The sequence below is a fragment of the Ursus arctos genome, unplaced genomic scaffold (assembly GCF_023065955.2).
Source record: "Ursus arctos isolate Adak ecotype North America unplaced genomic scaffold, UrsArc2.0 scaffold_99, whole genome shotgun sequence".
Classification (NCBI taxonomy): Eukaryota; Metazoa; Chordata; class Mammalia; order Carnivora; family Ursidae; genus Ursus; species Ursus arctos.
The window spans coordinates 23,138-40,846 of NW_026623121.1; the positions used below are offsets into that span (position 1 = coordinate 23,138).

Below are 17,709 nucleotides of genomic sequence, written 5' to 3' on the forward strand. Positions count from 1 at the left end.
AACTGAAATTTCCATTTCACAAAATGATTGGTGAATGGGGCTCTTTGCTTCTACACTAATGCGGTTGACTTTCTGAACCTAATATAAACTTTATATTTATCCCTATTACACTGCATCTTGTTTCGTATCCATTTGTTTTGTTTTTATCTTGCCCCAGTAATTACTTCATTCTGTAAACACTTACCGAGTGCTCACAATGTATCTGACTGTGGCAGGCACAGGTGATTCAGAGATGAAAGATCCAGTCTGTGAACTCAGGCCTCACTTATCTACCTGCGTATTACCCGTCACTTCCTGCTTTCAAGACTCTGAAATTTGCTAAAAGCAGATCTTCATCTAGGTTGTTGATAAACATGTGGGGAAGGATGGGACTGAGGCAGAGAGCCCTGTAGTCCGAAGCTCAAATTCTTTTAATAGCCGACAAGACCACTCACCTCCCTGCCTGTGCTTTGTTCTACCAGCTATGAATTCTCATAATTGTCCTGTAGTCAGGTCTTTATATCTGCATTGTAGTGCTTGATACACTGTCAGGACAGACTTTAAAATTATTCTCAGTGTGATGAAACAATTCTGACATTCATGTTATGAGGTAAGTGCTTATAAATAGATTACATGTGAGATTGAACTTGGGCAGACTATAATATAGCATTAATGATGAAACACACAATCATCTTCGGGAAGAATAATGGAAGCTTATTTGCTGCCTGTGAAATTGTAATTACTCTGACTGGGAATCCATCGTTCAGTAAGTTTACTGAGCGTGACACCTTGGCTTAGCTGTTGGAAAGACAAAAAGGGCATTCAGTTTATAAAATCAGCCAAGGGTAAAATGCTTGTCAAAATGTATTGTCCAGTATTTTGATGAATAGTTTTTGTGGCTTCATTAATTCAAAGTTATTCTCCGCTATGTTTATCTGCCCTTTCTTGTCCTATGATGGTGATGACTTGAGGTGTGTTGTGTCTCTGCCTTAGGGGTAAACTTTATTTCCTTGTTTCACTCTTAGTGCAACTACGTGGTCCCTGCCACGCTGGTCATTATCATCTTCATCTGCTTCCAGCAGAAGTCCTACGTGTCCTCTACCAACCTGCCTGTGCTAGCCCTTCTACTTCTGCTGTACGGGTAAGGCACCTCTGGAGGGGTGGAAGGCATATGGTGCCCAGAGTCCGAGCGAAGGCAGGGGACACCCAGTGGACATTTGTCTTCGTGCCTCACCAGGTGGTCGATCACACCGCTCATGTACCCAGCCTCTTTCGTGTTCAAGATCCCCAGCACAGCCTACGTGGTTCTCACCAGCGTGAACCTCTTCATCGGGATCAACGGCAGTGTGGCCACTTTTGTGCTGGAGCTCTTTACCAACAACGTGAGTCCTGCAGAAAGAGCACCTCCAGTGGGGACGAGCCTCTCTGCGAGCCAGAGGACCGCGCTGAATCATGATCTTACGCCACTTGTCTGTGGTGCTGATACCACGGACCAATCTGTCCTCCTTCAGATTCTCTCCTCTCTGGGTTTGCATAGCACCTCTTTCTCCTCCTTTTCCGTATATTTCCCTGATGGATCAAACCCTTTGGTTTCCTTTGACAGTTTCTTTTGTACCCCTTTCTGTTTCAGTGCTGCTCTTCCCAATATTGGTGCTCTGCCCCCTTGGCTTTCCACTTTAGATGCTATCTCCATGTGATGCCATTCGTTCCCGAGGCTTTTACTGACTCCCCTCTCTGTGTCTTTGCCTTCGACCCTGACTGTTCCCTTGAACCTCTAGTCTCACGTTTTCACTTGCCTAGCGGGTGGCTCCATTTAGGTTATTTCCAGATACGCCAGACTTGACCTTTCTTTATCATCTTCTCCCTCAGAACTTAGTATTTCTCTTGCCATTCCTGTCACACTGGATGGCATTACCATCTACCCAGTCACCCGAGCTGGCAGGAGTATGGTCCTTATATATGGTTTGCTTTTGCTTATTTCCCCCATTCAATTATTTACCTTGTCAGTTCTTCCAAGTACAGATCTCTTTAACGTCTCTGCCCATTCCTGTTGGTGTTGTCTTTGTCCAGACACCGTAACTTAGCATGCAAGGCCTTCAGAGCTGTGTAGCCCTTCCTGGCCAGATCCCACCATCTCCTTTGCCAAGGCTCTGTAACTTCACCTGAGTTGCTTGTTCCTTAAACCCTCCATACTCCCCTAGGTCTGACTTCCTTTATCTCACTAACCCCTAAAGACCACGCTTAACTGTGAAGCTTTCCTTTCCTGCCCTATGGGAGGTGCTCTCTCTGTCCCCGGTGCTCCCAAAGCCCTCATGCCATGCCTCCAAGTACAACACCTTTCCGATGATGTACTCATTTCCTCAGAGTATCTGAGACTGTTTATTAACCTTTGCCTCCCCTGCGCCCTAGCACAAAGCGTCCAGCCCGTAGCAACTTAATCGTTGGATATTTGGCCACAGGCTTGATGTATACAAGAAGAATTTTTAAAATGCCAACAAAATCCTGAAGCTGAAATATTGACCCAGACATGAGCAATTTGCTTTTGAAATGCTAAGCCAATATTTTATTACGGATTTGCTTCTGATTAAACATAACCGTGTTTCTAAACTTTGCTCATATTTCTCCATATTCATAACATTACTCCAAATCTTCTAAAGAGGAAATTTTACTATGTTATAGGTCATCAACTATGGCTGCTGTTCTTTATAGGTGTCTGAATTCAAAGGTTCAGCTTGACCCCAGGGAATCAAATTTTTCTTCTCTTCCATATTTCAGACCTTGATATGTTTTTGGCCTAAGCCATAAATGACATTCACTTTCTGTCTTATTATATATTTTTTTTAGAAGCTGAATAACATCAATGATATCCTGAAATCTGTATTCTTGATCTTCCCACATTTTTGCCTGGGACGGGGGCTCATTGACATGGTGAAAAACCAAGCAATGGCTGATGCCTTGGAAAGGTTTGGTGAGTGATAGCAGTGGCTTGAGGGTGCTTTCATGGAGATGGCAGTTTTCATGAGCCTCAGTACTCTGGACTTTGGTTTGGAAAAAAGCTGGTGACTGGGCATAGGACTTCCCACCATTGAGAAAAGGTTCATGACAATGAACCTGGGTGTGGCATGGATCTTTTGATACAACATTCATCTGTGCCTTGGATAGCATTGAGAAAAGTAAGAGGAAAGGAAAAAATACTGGCTTTATCCTGAATCCGGTGCATAATGCCACTGGTTGCATTCATTAGTCATTGGAAAAGTCAAAGCATAGTTTGAGAATTGGAAACAGGCCAGAGAATCAGAAGGAAGGGTACAAACTTTGGCTCTGACTACGAGGAAAATCATGGGCCTGCAGATGTGGCCATCTATTACCTTTTACATAGTCTATAAAAAGGTAATTTACTGCAGCTCTTTCTGTCTTTAGAGTCTTTAAAAATATTTCTCCTGTGGCCACATTACTATTTTTTATCCACTGGCTCATATAGCTAGATGGGCCGTGTTATTTAATGGACATAGAGGAGGGATTTTTTTTTTTCCATCTAGCAGGTACAAAGGAGATGTATAAGGAATGTGAGGAATACTCCCATAAAGCTGGGTGATTTCGTTGGTTCACTAGGTTATATTATATGCTACTGAAAGGGGAATCTTTTTAAAGTGCTCTCTAATCTTCCTTTGGTGAAACTTATGGTTTGCTAAAATACCCTAGAAGTTACCCTGGATTTTTGGCATGTCTCATTTTAAAAAGGATACATAAGATATGAAATTATAGATCTAAAACATGTTGGTTCTGAAATTCTGACTGATAGTGGGTCACAGTGTGTTTTTCTAAAACCCTACCCTAAATCAGACTTGGACAGGAGTCACTCCCTTAATTTTTCCTTGTTATGGGCAATAACCACTGGTGTTTCTAGGAACATAGGTGAATTTGAGCCTGAATTTGAGGAAGGGCCATGGTCTTTGGTGCCTCCATTCTAACTGCATCTCTGCACTGTGTCTGCCAGGGGAGAACCGTTTCGTTTCGCCACTGTCTTGGGACTTAGTGGGACGAAACCTCTTCGCCATGGCCGTGGAAGGGGTGGTGTTCTTCCTTATCACTGTTCTCATCCAGTACAGATTCTTCATCAGGCCCAGGTGAGCTTTTTCTCAGAACTCATGGAGCATCTGGTTGAGGGTCACAGAGGAACACAGGGAAACACTGGTCAACGGTGGTTGCGTTGCATTGAATTCAAGACACTCCAGCTGATTTTCCTAACGTGGGCATCCTCTAGCCCGCAACGCTGCTGATCCTAAAAACTGTGTAGAGTAGATTTAAAGGACTTTCTTAGAAGTTGGATCTTTGTCTTGAGTAATACTTGGAAATACTGAATTTTCTTAAAATGTTTTTCCCAAGACCCGTAAATGCAAAGCTTCCTCCTCTGAATGATGAGGATGAAGATGTGAAGCGGGAAAGACAGAGAATTCTTGATGGTGGAGGACAGAATGACATCTTGGAAATCAAGGAGCTGACGAAGGTGAGACAATGAGCACAGGCTGTAACAACTGGTCTTCAGTTTTTTTCATCTTTGTATGTTGGACGTGAGCATTTTTGCTGATTTGATTAATGAAAAGAGCATACTTCCCTAAATATGTGCCTCTAGACCAAACTTCTATCAATTTAATTTTTATTTAAAATACACCGAGGGGACTTCTTAATTAAAGAAGTCCTACTGAGAATACTCTCCTAATGTGAAGTCTGGTTCTCAAGTATATTTGTTTTTCCACACTTACAATTATGTGTTTGTTAAAACATACTAAAATTGTATATCCAGGCAAAGCTGAGGTAGGAAGAATAAATGGTTGATTTTTGAGTATCATGGTCTTAAAATCTCTCCCTGTTGCTCAGGAGGAGGGTTTGTTTTAAGTCCACTCTAGCTGCCAGAATCCCAACAGTTCACTTTTTTATAATATGTACAATATTTGCAATGTTTTGATTCTATATTTTGACCCTGTAGAATTTTTTTTTTTTAATGTAGTTCCATGCCCCGCGCAGGGCTTGAACTCACAACCCTGAGATCGAGACCTGAGCTGAAATCGAGAGTTGGACACTTATCCGACTATGCCACCCCAAAAAGCCCTAGAATTTAATTTTTATAAAATATCTACAGTATCAAGTAAATGAAAATTTATGTAGATATTAATGACCAATAGGTCTCTTAGAAAGGTCTATTTATATATTTATGTAATATTTAACAAATTTTCTTATATAAGACCCTATCATACATAGTTTTTGCACTCATTAATATATGGCTTGTTTGTGTCAATAAATATTAATTTCTCCATAAAAAAGGTTGATATTAGATTAAAAATAAAAAGAAATTCACTTTTATTTTAAGCTTTCGAGTCATTGAGAAGCTGGTTGACACAGAGACAGACCACGGCTCTATCAGATATGTGACTTAGTTTTATTGATGAGCCTTACTTCATGGGCTGTTTGGGTTATAATTCCCTCTTCCACGGTCACTTGGGATAGTTGTGATTCACTATGGCTCTTGAATTTTTGCATTTTGTTGGTTGCAGATATATAGAAGAAAGAGGAAGCCTGCTGTTGACAGGATTTGCGTGGGCATTCCTCCTGGCGAGGTAAAGGCACAGTCTACACTGTACTTGTCCCTCTTAATTCAGATTATCTACCCAATCAAATGACAACATCTATAAAGGTTGAAAGTAGTTTTTAAAGCCTTCTCTATTTAAGCCTATGTGGAGCAATCAGTCATTGAGAAGATGGGGACCCCATATGTCAAAAAGCAACAATTTTGGATAATCTCAGGCAATTTAAAAAAAGAATGTACATCCAAAATGTGTCTTTGTGATCCGTCTAAAATAATGATGAAATTCAAACAGATTTTTTTAAGTAGGTTTTTTTCTCTTCTTGTTCAAATTTGTGTTCTTTTATGCCCTTTAGCCAAATTAGATGGTGAAATGTGACTGGTTGGCTTTCGTTACTGTTTTTTACACATTAACTTTGGCTTCAACCTGACAACTCCAATAATATTTACAAATATGCTCAGTATGTCTCATTATAAAATGTTTAAATATCTATAGAAGTTCTTAAAACCCTCCAAAATTTAACTCTTCATTGATACTTAAGAATGTTTTAGAATCACCTTATCTAAAAACTAAGCTGAGGTGACTATTTTATAAGGGTCATTTATATTCAGATTTGCAGTAGTTTGCTTAAACAGCTTACCCAATCTTTTTCAGTGCTTTGGGCTTCTGGGAGTTAATGGGGCTGGGAAATCATCAACTTTCAAGATGTTAACTGGAGATACCACTGTTACCAGAGGAGATGCTTTCCTTAACAAAAATAGGTGAGAAAAGACGGGTATTTTGCCACAAAGACTTTTTTTTTAACTTTATTTAAATGAATATATTTTTAATTTTATGATTATAACAGTACTATATAAAATGTTTATAAAAATATTGAAATATATAAAGTGTAAAAACAAAAATAAAAATCACCCATAATCCCACTACCTAGAGATTACTACTATTTACATTTTTTCTCCCAGTCTCCCTCTCTCTTTTTTAACAGCCTTATTCGGGTATAGTTTTACATAGCATACAGTTTACTTTGTCTTAGGAGTACAGTGGTTTCTGTGATTTGTAGTTGATTTACAAGGCTGTGCACTCATCACCACAATCCAGTTTTAGAACATTCCCACCACCCCAGACTCTCTATTTTACACATATAAATGTATTATAAAATTGAGATCATACTGTATCTAGATTTTTGAAATTAGTTCATTGCTAATGAGTCTAGTATGGCTATTTCTCAATGGGTTGCATATTCTAAGATGTAGACTTCGCATGGCTGCCTACAGTCCCCCTGTGTACACTTACCTGCAGTTTATTTAATCCATTCCTTATTGCTAGACATTCATTAGTTTCTGTTTTTGACTATGTAAACATGTCCTTGTATTTGTCTTTATTTCCTCAGGGAAAATTTCTACAAGGTAAAAGGGTGTGTACTTGCCAAATTGCCCTCCCTAAAGGGTGTATCAATTATGGAGGCCACATGAGGCCATTATCTGAGAATGCACGGTCACTAGGGGGTATACCTCCACTTTAGAGACCTATTAGGCAATGTTACCCTTGAGTACTCTAAAAATGAAATGTGGGGCTTCTGTGGGCTTTTTATATGGAGAGGTGTTGTAAGACAGTAGCTTTTGAACTTTTCTGACCATGACCCATAGTAGCAAATAAATTTACCTCTCAACCTTGGAAATACACAAAATCACATAAACAGGCATATCTTTAAAAAAAAATCTGATCATGACCCACTAAATTAATTTTGTAACTCACTAATGAGTGATGACTCACAACTTAGAAATAATAGGGGGTTACTAGCCAATAAAATTGAAAAGAGTGATGGGTCCCCTCTTTTGTCTCTTACCAGTATTTTCAGTAGCGGGTAGAGAAAGTTCAAGAAAACAGAAATTCTGGAATAGCGGGCCTAAGATTGTGCGTCTGCTTCCCCAGGCTTGTTCCTGCCACCAGGCTCCTGGGATATAAAGCAATGGGAGCAATAACTGGCTCAAACTAAGGTTTATCCCAGAGACCAGTTGTAAGAGCTGCCTGGGGCAGTGTTGCTGTGAGGGCCAGCACAGTGTCTGTGGGGATCTCAGTCATAACTCTGGAAAAGGCTGGACCTGGGAGTATGAAACAGATAGGCAGAGGGGAATGAAACTGCTAAAAGGCCAAGCAAAGGTCAAACGCTGTCCAGAGGTGGCTGATGTGCAGCCATCGGACTCGATGGGACACTGAGCATCTCCCACATCAAGGGTTCTTAACCTGAGATTGGCTTCATAGAGCCCAAAATCTGCTTCCACCGATATAATTAAAGCTGTGTCTGTAGATATATTTTTTGGTCACCAGATTTTCAGAGAGCCTGTGATCAAAAACAAAAACAAAACAAAACAAAACAAAAATCCCCAAAATAAAGCCCTTAAAAACCAGGAGGGTGCCTAGGTTGGGTAAATAGTGGGACCAGAGGTTCTGGACCATGTTGTGGCTGATGTATGGGCAGCAAACAGCAGAGAGAGGGAGGTCACACCCAGTTTTGCTGGGTCACCTCTGGGTCTGAATGGCCATTAGGGAGACTTTGGAGTAACAGAGTACTTAGTACATATGACTGGATCACAGGGTCAAGTCTGGAATGGAGACTTAGTGTTAATGTCCCAGGATTGTGTGAGTGAGATTGTCAGTAGAGTTAGTGCTGCAATTGGGATGGACTTAGGAGTCTTGAAATGGGACTGAGCCTGCTGACTAAGGGGTTGGAAGAGCCAGGTGCAAGCAGAAGGCAGGACAGAGGCGGGAACCCTGACCGCCAGAAGGGGCTGGCCTCCGGGGGCAGAAAGATGGTTCCTTCAAGCTACAGCAAGTGTGCTCACTAGTTATTTTTGTCACGTGCAAGCACACTTTATAGGAACATAAGACAAGACTATCCGATCAGAGTCTCTCTAAATTCTTACAACCTGACCAGTTTTTCCTTTGCAGTATCTTGTCAGACATCCACGAAGTCCATCAGAACATGGGCTATTGCCCTCAGTTCGATGCCATCACAGAGCTGCTGACCGGAAGAGAGCACGTGGAGTTCTTTGCCCTCTTGAGAGGAGTCCCAGAAAAAGAAGTTGGCAAGGTACGGTGGGCACCAGAAGCCAGCCTGCCCCCTTCGGCAGGCCAACAGTATACTTTATGGCTTTGACTTTCACAAATGACCATTGGCTTCAGGCTCTTTTTACATATGGATGCAGCAATATGAAATGCTGGCTGTTTGCACCTACTTTGCAGAGTGGGAGTCCGTGTTGGTGGTGGTTGGGGGGGCAAGTGTGAGTGGACAGACACATACTGGAGAGCAGAGAGGAAGTGCTGTGCCCACCCCCACGAGTCCTTTCCCCCTGCTTTTTGGTTCCTTGGCACTTGCTATTATAGAATCTACTCAGTGAAAAGAATTTTCCTAGTCCTACTCTTTAAAGAATCATATACAAGTGTAAGAAAGCATGATAAACCAGACAAAAGTCAAGGTGCTTTTTATTACTCTAGGTTGGTGAATGGGCAATTCGGAAACTGGGCCTCGTAAAGTATGGAGAAAAATATGCTGGTAACTATAGCGGAGGCAACAAGCGCAAGCTCTCAACGGCCATGGCTCTGATTGGCGGGCCCCCTGTAGTGTTTCTGGTGAGTAGGACCGTGAATGGAGAACTCCTGTTTGGGCCTGAATGGAAACCATCACTTTTCTGAAGTCCTGTATGCCCAGGGATATTACTGGACTGGCATGGTTAACGGCAAACCAACCTTCCTCCGACCAGGAACAGCAGAACAGCCTTAGAAAACCATAGGGAAGTTCCTTTGTTCTTCTTGATACACGTTGGGGTGGCTTTGCAATGTCCTCCAAAGGAGACTCCAAAGGAGAGACACTCCAGGGGTTGGTTTGTCTGATGTTGGAGAACCCTGGCTGAGTCCTAGATATGTGATTTGACCTTTCTCTGGAACATTCTTTCTGACCATCTATGTGTTCATCTCCTGAAGATGGAGATTGTGGACACAGCTTTAAGATCCCCAGGGTTGCACCTGGGTCATAGTTCCTTACATACAGATAGATGGAAAACAGAAGAATAAACTGGACAGGAGCCCCTTGACCCTTTTTCTTCTGCTTTGAAATTATTACAGGAAGAAGCCTTGGGTTAAGGCTTTAATGTTATCTGACCTTTTGGATTTGCAATTTGTTTCTCTAAGACGAGCAAGTACAATATAACAGGCTACGCTGTAATGAGCTAGAATAAAAAAAGAAGAAAAGTAATTTTACCCAAACCTTATATGGACTTTAATAGAGATTTCACACAAAAAGCATTTTTAGTGTATACTTGTCAGTCATGAAAAGATGATTGGAACTAAATAGCTTTTTCCTTTCCCTTTCTATTCATTTGGAGAAATTTAATTTTATAAAAAATGTGAGTTTCCTACTTCAGTGACACACTGGTAAGAGTGAACTGGTTACAAACAAGTATTCAGTTGAGGTCTGGTTCTTTGGTCTGTCAAGAAATAACCAGAATGGTAAGTTGAAATTTAGGCTATTTCAAAGATGCTTCTGCATTTAAAAACAAATCTAAATTTGATGTGTTTTCAACAAATAATAGGACTTATTTTATTCTAATTACAGGATGAACCTACCACAGGCATGGACCCCAAAGCCCGGCGATTCTTGTGGAATTGTGCCCTAAGTATTGTCAAGGAAGGCAGATCAGTAGTGCTTACATCTCACAGGTCAGTAGTGGAGACTTGGCTTGGCATCTGTGTTGTGTATATTTAAGATTTTCCAAGTAGTAATGTGATCATTGTATAAAAATTAAAAAATATAGAAAGGCAAAGATAAAAAGTGATAATCAACCTGAAATGCTAGCAGACAACCATTGCTGTCATTGGGCTGTATATCTTTGCAGTTTTTCTGTGCAAATCTATTTTTACAAGCAAAAATGCAAGTTTTGTACATATACTGTTCTTTTTCACTTAGTATTTTTTATAATCATTTTTATTATGTTAGTCACCATACAGTATATCCTTAGTTATTGATGTAATGAATCATGGAACATTACATCACTTAATATTTTGTGAACATTATTTCAAGTCAGTACATTTCGATGTGTCATCATTTCTTATAGCTCTGAGTACACAGTATTCCAATAGGAAATACCCTAATTTATTTAACTGTTCCTCTTTTTTGTAGATATCTGGACTGTTTCCAACTTTTTTTTTTTTTTTACAAGTGTAAACAGCACGGCAGTAACAGCGTTATCCCTACAACTTCGTGTTTTTTTAATAGGAGGCAATTATGCCCTAGGAAGCTGGGAACCTATTTCCTTGAAATTCCAGATGTCATATGATGTTCGGATGGTTCGAGGAACATCTTTCTAAAACAAAAATCTCTGTTTTCCCACAGTATGGAAGAATGTGAAGCTCTTTGCACTAGGATGGCAATTATGGTCAATGGGAGGTTCAGGTGTCTTGGCAGTGTCCAACATCTGAAAAATAGGTAACCAAGATAATTTCTTTGGGATAACATCTACTGAGAACACTTGTGTTTATTCTTTTTGTGAGCATATAAATGGTGGCTCCAAATTACAGGCAAACAAACTGAACAAAATGGTATAGTGGAAAAAATGAGGGCTTTGAAGTCGAACAGAGCTTCATTTGAATTCTCTCTTTACCTTTTCCTGGTGTGTGCCCTTGGACAAATAACTTAACTTTTCTGAGAGTCTGTATCCTGGAGTATCTGCACTCTGGCTTTGCTAAACAAATGGAATGGGGAATTTGACACACGTCAGTGTGGTTAGAGCGTATAGGCTTTGGAGTCAAACACAAATGAGTCTACATTGTGGCCCTGCCACTTAAGAGCTCTGTATCTTGGGCAAGTGGCTAACTCCCTGGGCTTCAGTTTCTCTGTAACATCTGTCAGACTTCATGTGGCCAGGGGAGGATTCAGTGGAATCATGCGTCTGAGGCACACAGCATGGCCCGTCACCTAGAACAGATGCTCAGTAAATGGTAACCGGTTCCTTCCCTCAGACCCTCATGTCTGGGTCTGTTGGGGAGCTTCCTTTTTCACAGCACCAGTGGGGTAGGGCTACATATTATTTTGAAAAGTTTCCTGGGGATCTTTCATTGGTTTTTTGTTTTTTCTGCTTTCAGATTTGGGGATGGTTATACAATCGTGGTACGAATAGCAGGGTCCAACCCTGACCTGAAGCCTGTGCAGGAGTTCTTTGGACTTGCCTTTCCAGGCAGTGTCCTCAAGGAGAAGCACCGGAACATGCTACAGTACCAGCTTCCATCCTCACTGTCCTCTCTGGCCAGGATATTCAGCATCCTTTCCCAGAGCAAGAAGAGACTCCACATAGAAGACTACTCTGTTTCTCAGACAACACTTGACCAAGTAAGCATTGAATGTCAAAACCAGATTGACTTTTCAGGGTGAAGATTCCTGATCCCTCTCCCCCACTCCCATTATGGGTCGCATTATGAGCCGCCAAACTGTTGAGGCTAGAGCACTTTTGACTGACTGAGCTTGAATTTCTGATTTACCACAAGCTATGCTTTTTACTAAACCACTGTGGACATGTAAAGGGAAATGAGTCTATCTACTTTAGAGGGTTATTGTGAGAATAGGGTATAATAATAAGCACAGTAACTATCATTTTCTGAGTACCTACCACATGCCAGACATTTCCCCAGGTGTCTTGTCCCATTTAAATTGGATAACATCAGGTACCAACCGGATTCTGGCACTTGGTAGTTATTCAGTAAATGTTAGTTTTGTCTCTCTTCCCTTTTAATCAGGCCTGTATGAATCAAACTAGATGACTGAGCAGTTGGTAATTTGAGGGGCAGTAGAGAAGCTCAGTTTTTAAATGGCAGATGCTTTTCCAAGTATCCCCTCTCCCTCACACAACAGTTTCTTGATCTACTTAGGCAAGCTCGTATTCTCCTCCTTGACTTAATCTCCACATGGTGAAAAATGCAACCAGAATAAAGAAAGAGCAAGTAGAGAGGTATTAATAAAGGTCCATCTTTCTTCTGACAGGTATTTGTAAACTTCGCCAAGGACCAAAGTGATGATGACCACTTAAAGGACTTGTCATTACACAAAAACCAGACAGTAGTCGATGTTGCAGTTCTCACATCTTTTCTCCAGGATGAGAAAGTGAAAGAAAGTTATGTATGAAGAAGACTGTTCATACAGGTGACTAAAAGAAAGGAGAACGAGCCCTTCCTTTGCACCATGTGAAGTGTTCCAAAAGCAAGAGCTGGACGTTTTTGTGGGAAGAAGTAAACTGGATACTGTACTGCTACTATTCAATGCAATGCAATTCAATGCAATGAAAACAAAATTCCATTACAGGGGCAGTGCCTTTGTAGCCTATGTCTCGTATGGCTCTCAAGTGAAAAAGACTTGAATTTAGTTTATTACCTTAGACCTATGTGAAACTCTAGTATGAAACCCAGTGGACAAATGGGTTTGAAATCACGCTTTTTTTTTGTTGTTGTTCCTTTGTATTCTCACTGGGGTTGCAACAATAATTAATCAAGTAATCATGGCCAGTGATTATTTATCAAAATCAAAAAGCTTGTACATCTTCATTCATTAAGCCGTGCCATGCCAGGAGACTGGTTTCCCGGCGACACATCCATTGCTGGCAATGAGTGTGCTAGAATTACTAGTGCCAAGTCGCTCAGAAAGCCTGAAGGACCGTGGTGTGTCATGCACACTTTTGCAATAGCTGTTCTGCTTCAGAGTCCGTCAGCATCGTTATCAGTTGACAAAATGGTGCCCTGGACGGGGAAAGCCCTGCATTGTTTCCCTCTTTGATGAGCTGCTCTGGTGGGGCCCTAATGTGAAAGTGTGGGTGGCTCAAGACAGGTGGACTTGGTTCCATTTTTAGGTTGTCCCTTGCTTGGAGCCATGGGTCTCCAGGGCCATTTTTTTCTGGGACTCTTTAAATATACTTGGATCCTGGTAAGCACAAAGAGCCGCCAAACTGTTGAGGCTGCCAGCTGCTGAGGCCAGGTCATGGGATTCAAGAGAGGGCTTAATCAAACCTAGGGAGGCCTGTGTCCTGGTTGTCTGCTAACACGGTACATTGCATCTCAAGATCTTCCTGTTTGACATGAGTGTAGTGTTATTTCTGGCTTTTTAAAAGTAATCTAGAATATTGAAAGGATGGAGTTGTATTTTGACAAAAATCTTTGTACTTTTAATGTTGTTTGAAATCTTAAGTTCTGTCAGTGACTTGTGAATCCTTGGAATGGCCTCTTTGTAGAAGCCCATGGTGTGGAGGAGTAAGGCCGCACTGCTTCACCAGCTTTATTTCTCACGGAAGCTTGCAGATGGATCCTCTGACTAGTGCCTGGTGACCGGAAAACAATGTGGTGGTCGAGATCTCATAACAACATTTTATTTGAGTTTAAGATCACTTAAAATACTCTTAATCTCAGTTGGTTAATCAAGTATTTTTTGAGTGTATATTTTAGCTGAATTGAATATGTATGGATGTGGGTGGGGAGAAATTAAGTCTCAGTAGATATCCTGTGCCATGTTATTCAGCTAACAGGTTTACAAATATAGGTTGTTTTGTTGTTGTGGTTGTGGGATCCCAGTGAAAGAATGCTGGGAAGCCTTTTTTTTTTTTTTTTTTTTTTTTTTTTTTAAATAGCAACAGTGCAAAAGCCAAAAAAGTTTGTCATAAGGGTCACAATATTAAACGATGAATACTTTCACAAAAAAGATCACTAACTTCAAAACTTTTTGAATAACACAACTTGTGCTTATGGTATATTTGGTACTGTCAAATACTTGGCTTTGAAGATCTTAGCCCATTCTGACAATCTCAAATTTTTCATATCTTCAGTCCTGAAATTCTCATGAAAAAAATAAAAAGAGCCAATGCCCCCACATGAAATATATTTGACTCTTCTAACCCAGTCTTATTTTTTTAGTCAATAAACACTTACAAAAATATTATTTCACTAATGCTTAATGTGATCTGTCTTGAGATAACAAAAATACGAGGGAAGTACTATTAGCTGAAATTCAAGCCATCTCTCAATGTCATTACTAATATCTTTTTCTAGAATTTAAATAGTAACTCTAAAGGTGTAAGATTTCAGATCTATTTCAAATCTATATTTTTAAAAATTTACAGAATGTTATCACATAACTTGTTTGGAAAAAGAAAATGACTTAGAAATTAATGCCAATATTTTCTAAAATAATAAACGAGTAATGAAGGCCCATTTCCAGTAACTGTTGGCATGATGAGGTCATTAGATTTTGTGGTATCTTTAATGATATAAAATTCACAGAGTAATTTAGTTTCTGCTTATTTAATATTTTTCAAAATCCAACTTTTGTTAGTTTTCCCATTTCACTTAGAATCATGTTCTAATTCTCTATTTTATTAAATCAGTGAGCAGCTCCTGGCTTTAATTACTCTGACTTCAAGGCCATATTTAAAAAGATCAAAAGACACTGTGAACTGTTTTGAAAAAGAAAAAAATTTCAATATAGATTTACAAGGATCTCTTCTGAAGCTAGAAACAATCTATAGCTACACACTGACTTCATTGTTACTTTTTAGACTATCCAGATAGTAATCTTTTACATTTTTCTGTGTAAACCTAATTATAGTAGAAATTTTTACCTACTCTCAAGTGAAATTTCTGTATATTCCCTGTGGAAATGTAAGTATGTGAGTTTCAAATATTTTCAAAAAAAAAAAGTGTTCAAAGGTTGCTGCTTTTGCTTCTGTTGAACACCTTGGAAACTTAATTAACAACTGTGAATATGAAAAATACAAAAGAAAACAATCACAAAGCCCTTTATACATAAACATCCAGCACAGCTCATTGTTAAAAAAACAGCCAAACCTCAAACTACTGTATTTTAATATCTGTACTGAAAGCGTGTGCATTGTGGCAATTAAATGTTGCACATCTTTCATCCACTGTAATCATTGACTAAAGGGATTTGTCTGTTTTCTTCTCGTGGTTGTATATATCAGGTAAATTTTTTTTCCCAAAGAGCCATGTGTCATATATAATACAGAACCACTTTGATACTGAGAAATTAATTTGTACCCTTGTTACTATTTACTAGTAATAATAGAGTACTATAGTAATATAGCTCTAATTCTCTTCAAAATTGTTGCATCCCTTTTGTAGAATGTTTCTATTTCCATAAGGGTTAAGTATTCTCTCTTCTTATACCCTAAGATGAAGCTATGTTTTTGTGCTTTTTCTTTATCATTGGCTCTTCATTCCAAGCACTTTATGCTGTCTCTAATGGGATCTATTTTTGCACTGGAATATCTGAGAATTGCAAAACTAGACAAAAGTTTCACAATAGATTTCTAAGTTAAATCATTTTCATTAAAAGGAAAAAAAAGAAAAAAAATTTTGTATGTCAATAACTTTATATGAAGTATTAAAAAAGGCATATTTCTATGTTGTAATGGGTCACAAAATAAAGCTGTGACAGTTCTGCCATTCTATGCAAATTTATTTCTGTGCATTCATAGCACCACCTACTGTTAAAGCTTGTAAAGCCATTAGGAAAGTAAGAAGCATCCACTTGTAGTGGGAAGCCCTTTGACTCAAGAGTAGAAATTTTAGAGAAGGCTAAGTGTCCTGTTACAAAAAAGAACTGAGGGCAATACTTGGAGATAAAGGGTGTTTACACTTTCATAATTCAGTTAAGACAGTAAATAATATTAAGTTAAAGAGGTTTTTAGGTAAAATGTATTCAGCTTATGATTTTGAAGCTGTAGAGATCTCTGAAAATACTCTAGCTAAGTCTGTTGATAAAAACCTCAGTTTTATTTGGTATTGAAGCTACAAAGGCCGCCTTCAGATGTCTTTTGTTTGTTCAACTGAAAATACAAGGACAGAGTGTGGCAAGTGTATCGGCAAGGTGTGCTGGGCGTGGTGGCCTCGGTGAGCATGCAGGAAAAATGGAAGAAGTAGAGGAACATCGGAGGTGCCTTCCCTTTCTCCTGTAAAAAGTGCCGTGCAGTCCAAAGCCAGGGTTATGTGGGGCTGTGCTGAGACGTGTGGACGTGAGTTTCATAGCTCACTAGCAAAGTCTCGTCTCGGGAAGGCTGTCTGCTTATCTCGAAGAACCTCCATCAAACAGCCCCTCGTACGCAGCACAGCAGAGTCGCGGCTCCTGTGTGGGGCCTCCTCTAACGGCCCTGACAACAGGTACGAGTGGTCTTCTGCTAAGGCGCGCATCCCACTGTGTGAGGAGGAAGGATCTCCGTTTGTGAGTGAGCCTCCTTGACCACTAGGGGTCAGCATCGCAGCTGTGTTTTTCCCTCTTAAAGTTCACATTACAGCGACTTCAATGAAATGATGGAAAACTGTTTCTTTGTGAAAATGACAATCGAGAGAAGAAAGCTACTGAAAGATGAAAAGGCAAGTAATTTAGATAATCATGTAAGTCACCCATGAGTCTGGAGGAAAACCTTCTTCTATCTAGATAAGAGCCTATATAAACATTTGTAGGCTCAAAAAAACCTTGGAACCTTTGAAATGTTAATGCATATATGAAATATGAAAAAGTAGAAGGGAAAATTAGCTACCTTTTTCAAGTGTTCTACTGTGGGGTCAGGCATTTCATTTAATCCCCAATTAACTATCTCCCCTGAGAGGTTAGCAGTACCATTTGAGGTGGGAGTAAACTGTGGCCCAGCGGATGAAGAACTTGTTAAAAGTTAAGCTGCTACTAGAGTGGCAGAGGGTTCTTTCGGGTGCAGTTGAGTATCAGTTACAAATGCCCTTGTACAATCTGTCTGGCATCCTCGTACGATAATTTAAATATTTATTGAACTCTGTTGTGTGCCATATACTTTTCTAGGTTCTGGGGATGCAGTGTTGAAGACCGAAGTCCTGCTCTAATGAACTTAAATTTCAGTGGCGAAATCATACTCGCATTCACAATGGATGTGCAGACAAACACATAATAAACTGAGACCGCAGTAAGTGCTAAGAAGAAAATGAACCGTGGTAATGAGATAATGATGGAGACGAGTCAGAGTCGGCCATCTGAGGAGTGACATTTGAGCTCAGATCTGATCAAATAAGCAGGAGCCAATATTTGAAGGTGGGCAGAGAGAACGTTCCTGGAAGAAAGAACATCTGGTGC

The 17,709-nt window shown here is 40.0% G+C and overlaps 1 protein-coding gene across 2 annotated transcripts in view; it reads left to right on the forward strand.

Moving 5' to 3' along the window:
• Positions 1 to 16,052, forward strand: part of LOC130543285 (phospholipid-transporting ATPase ABCA1-like) — a 39,131-nt gene extending 23,079 nt beyond the window's left edge. For both annotated transcript variants that reach the window (XM_057309939.1, XM_057309940.1), the window contains exons 20-32: positions 1,005 to 1,120; positions 1,217 to 1,361; positions 2,824 to 2,947; positions 3,977 to 4,106; positions 4,366 to 4,486; positions 5,532 to 5,594; positions 6,216 to 6,322; positions 8,511 to 8,652; positions 9,057 to 9,191; positions 10,174 to 10,277; positions 10,951 to 11,043; positions 11,700 to 11,943; positions 12,592 to 16,052. In XM_057309939.1, the coding sequence (XP_057165922.1) occupies positions 1,005 to 1,120; positions 1,217 to 1,361; positions 2,824 to 2,947; positions 3,977 to 4,106; positions 4,366 to 4,486; positions 5,532 to 5,594; positions 6,216 to 6,322; positions 8,511 to 8,652; positions 9,057 to 9,191; positions 10,174 to 10,277; positions 10,951 to 11,043; positions 11,700 to 11,943; positions 12,592 to 12,732 (1,665 nt within the window). In that variant the 3' untranslated portion in view covers positions 12,733 to 16,052. The remainder of the gene's footprint in view (positions 1 to 1,004; positions 1,121 to 1,216; positions 1,362 to 2,823; positions 2,948 to 3,976; positions 4,107 to 4,365; positions 4,487 to 5,531; positions 5,595 to 6,215; positions 6,323 to 8,510; positions 8,653 to 9,056; positions 9,192 to 10,173; positions 10,278 to 10,950; positions 11,044 to 11,699; positions 11,944 to 12,591) is intronic.
• The last annotated feature ends 1,657 nt before the right edge of the window (positions 16,053 to 17,709 follow it).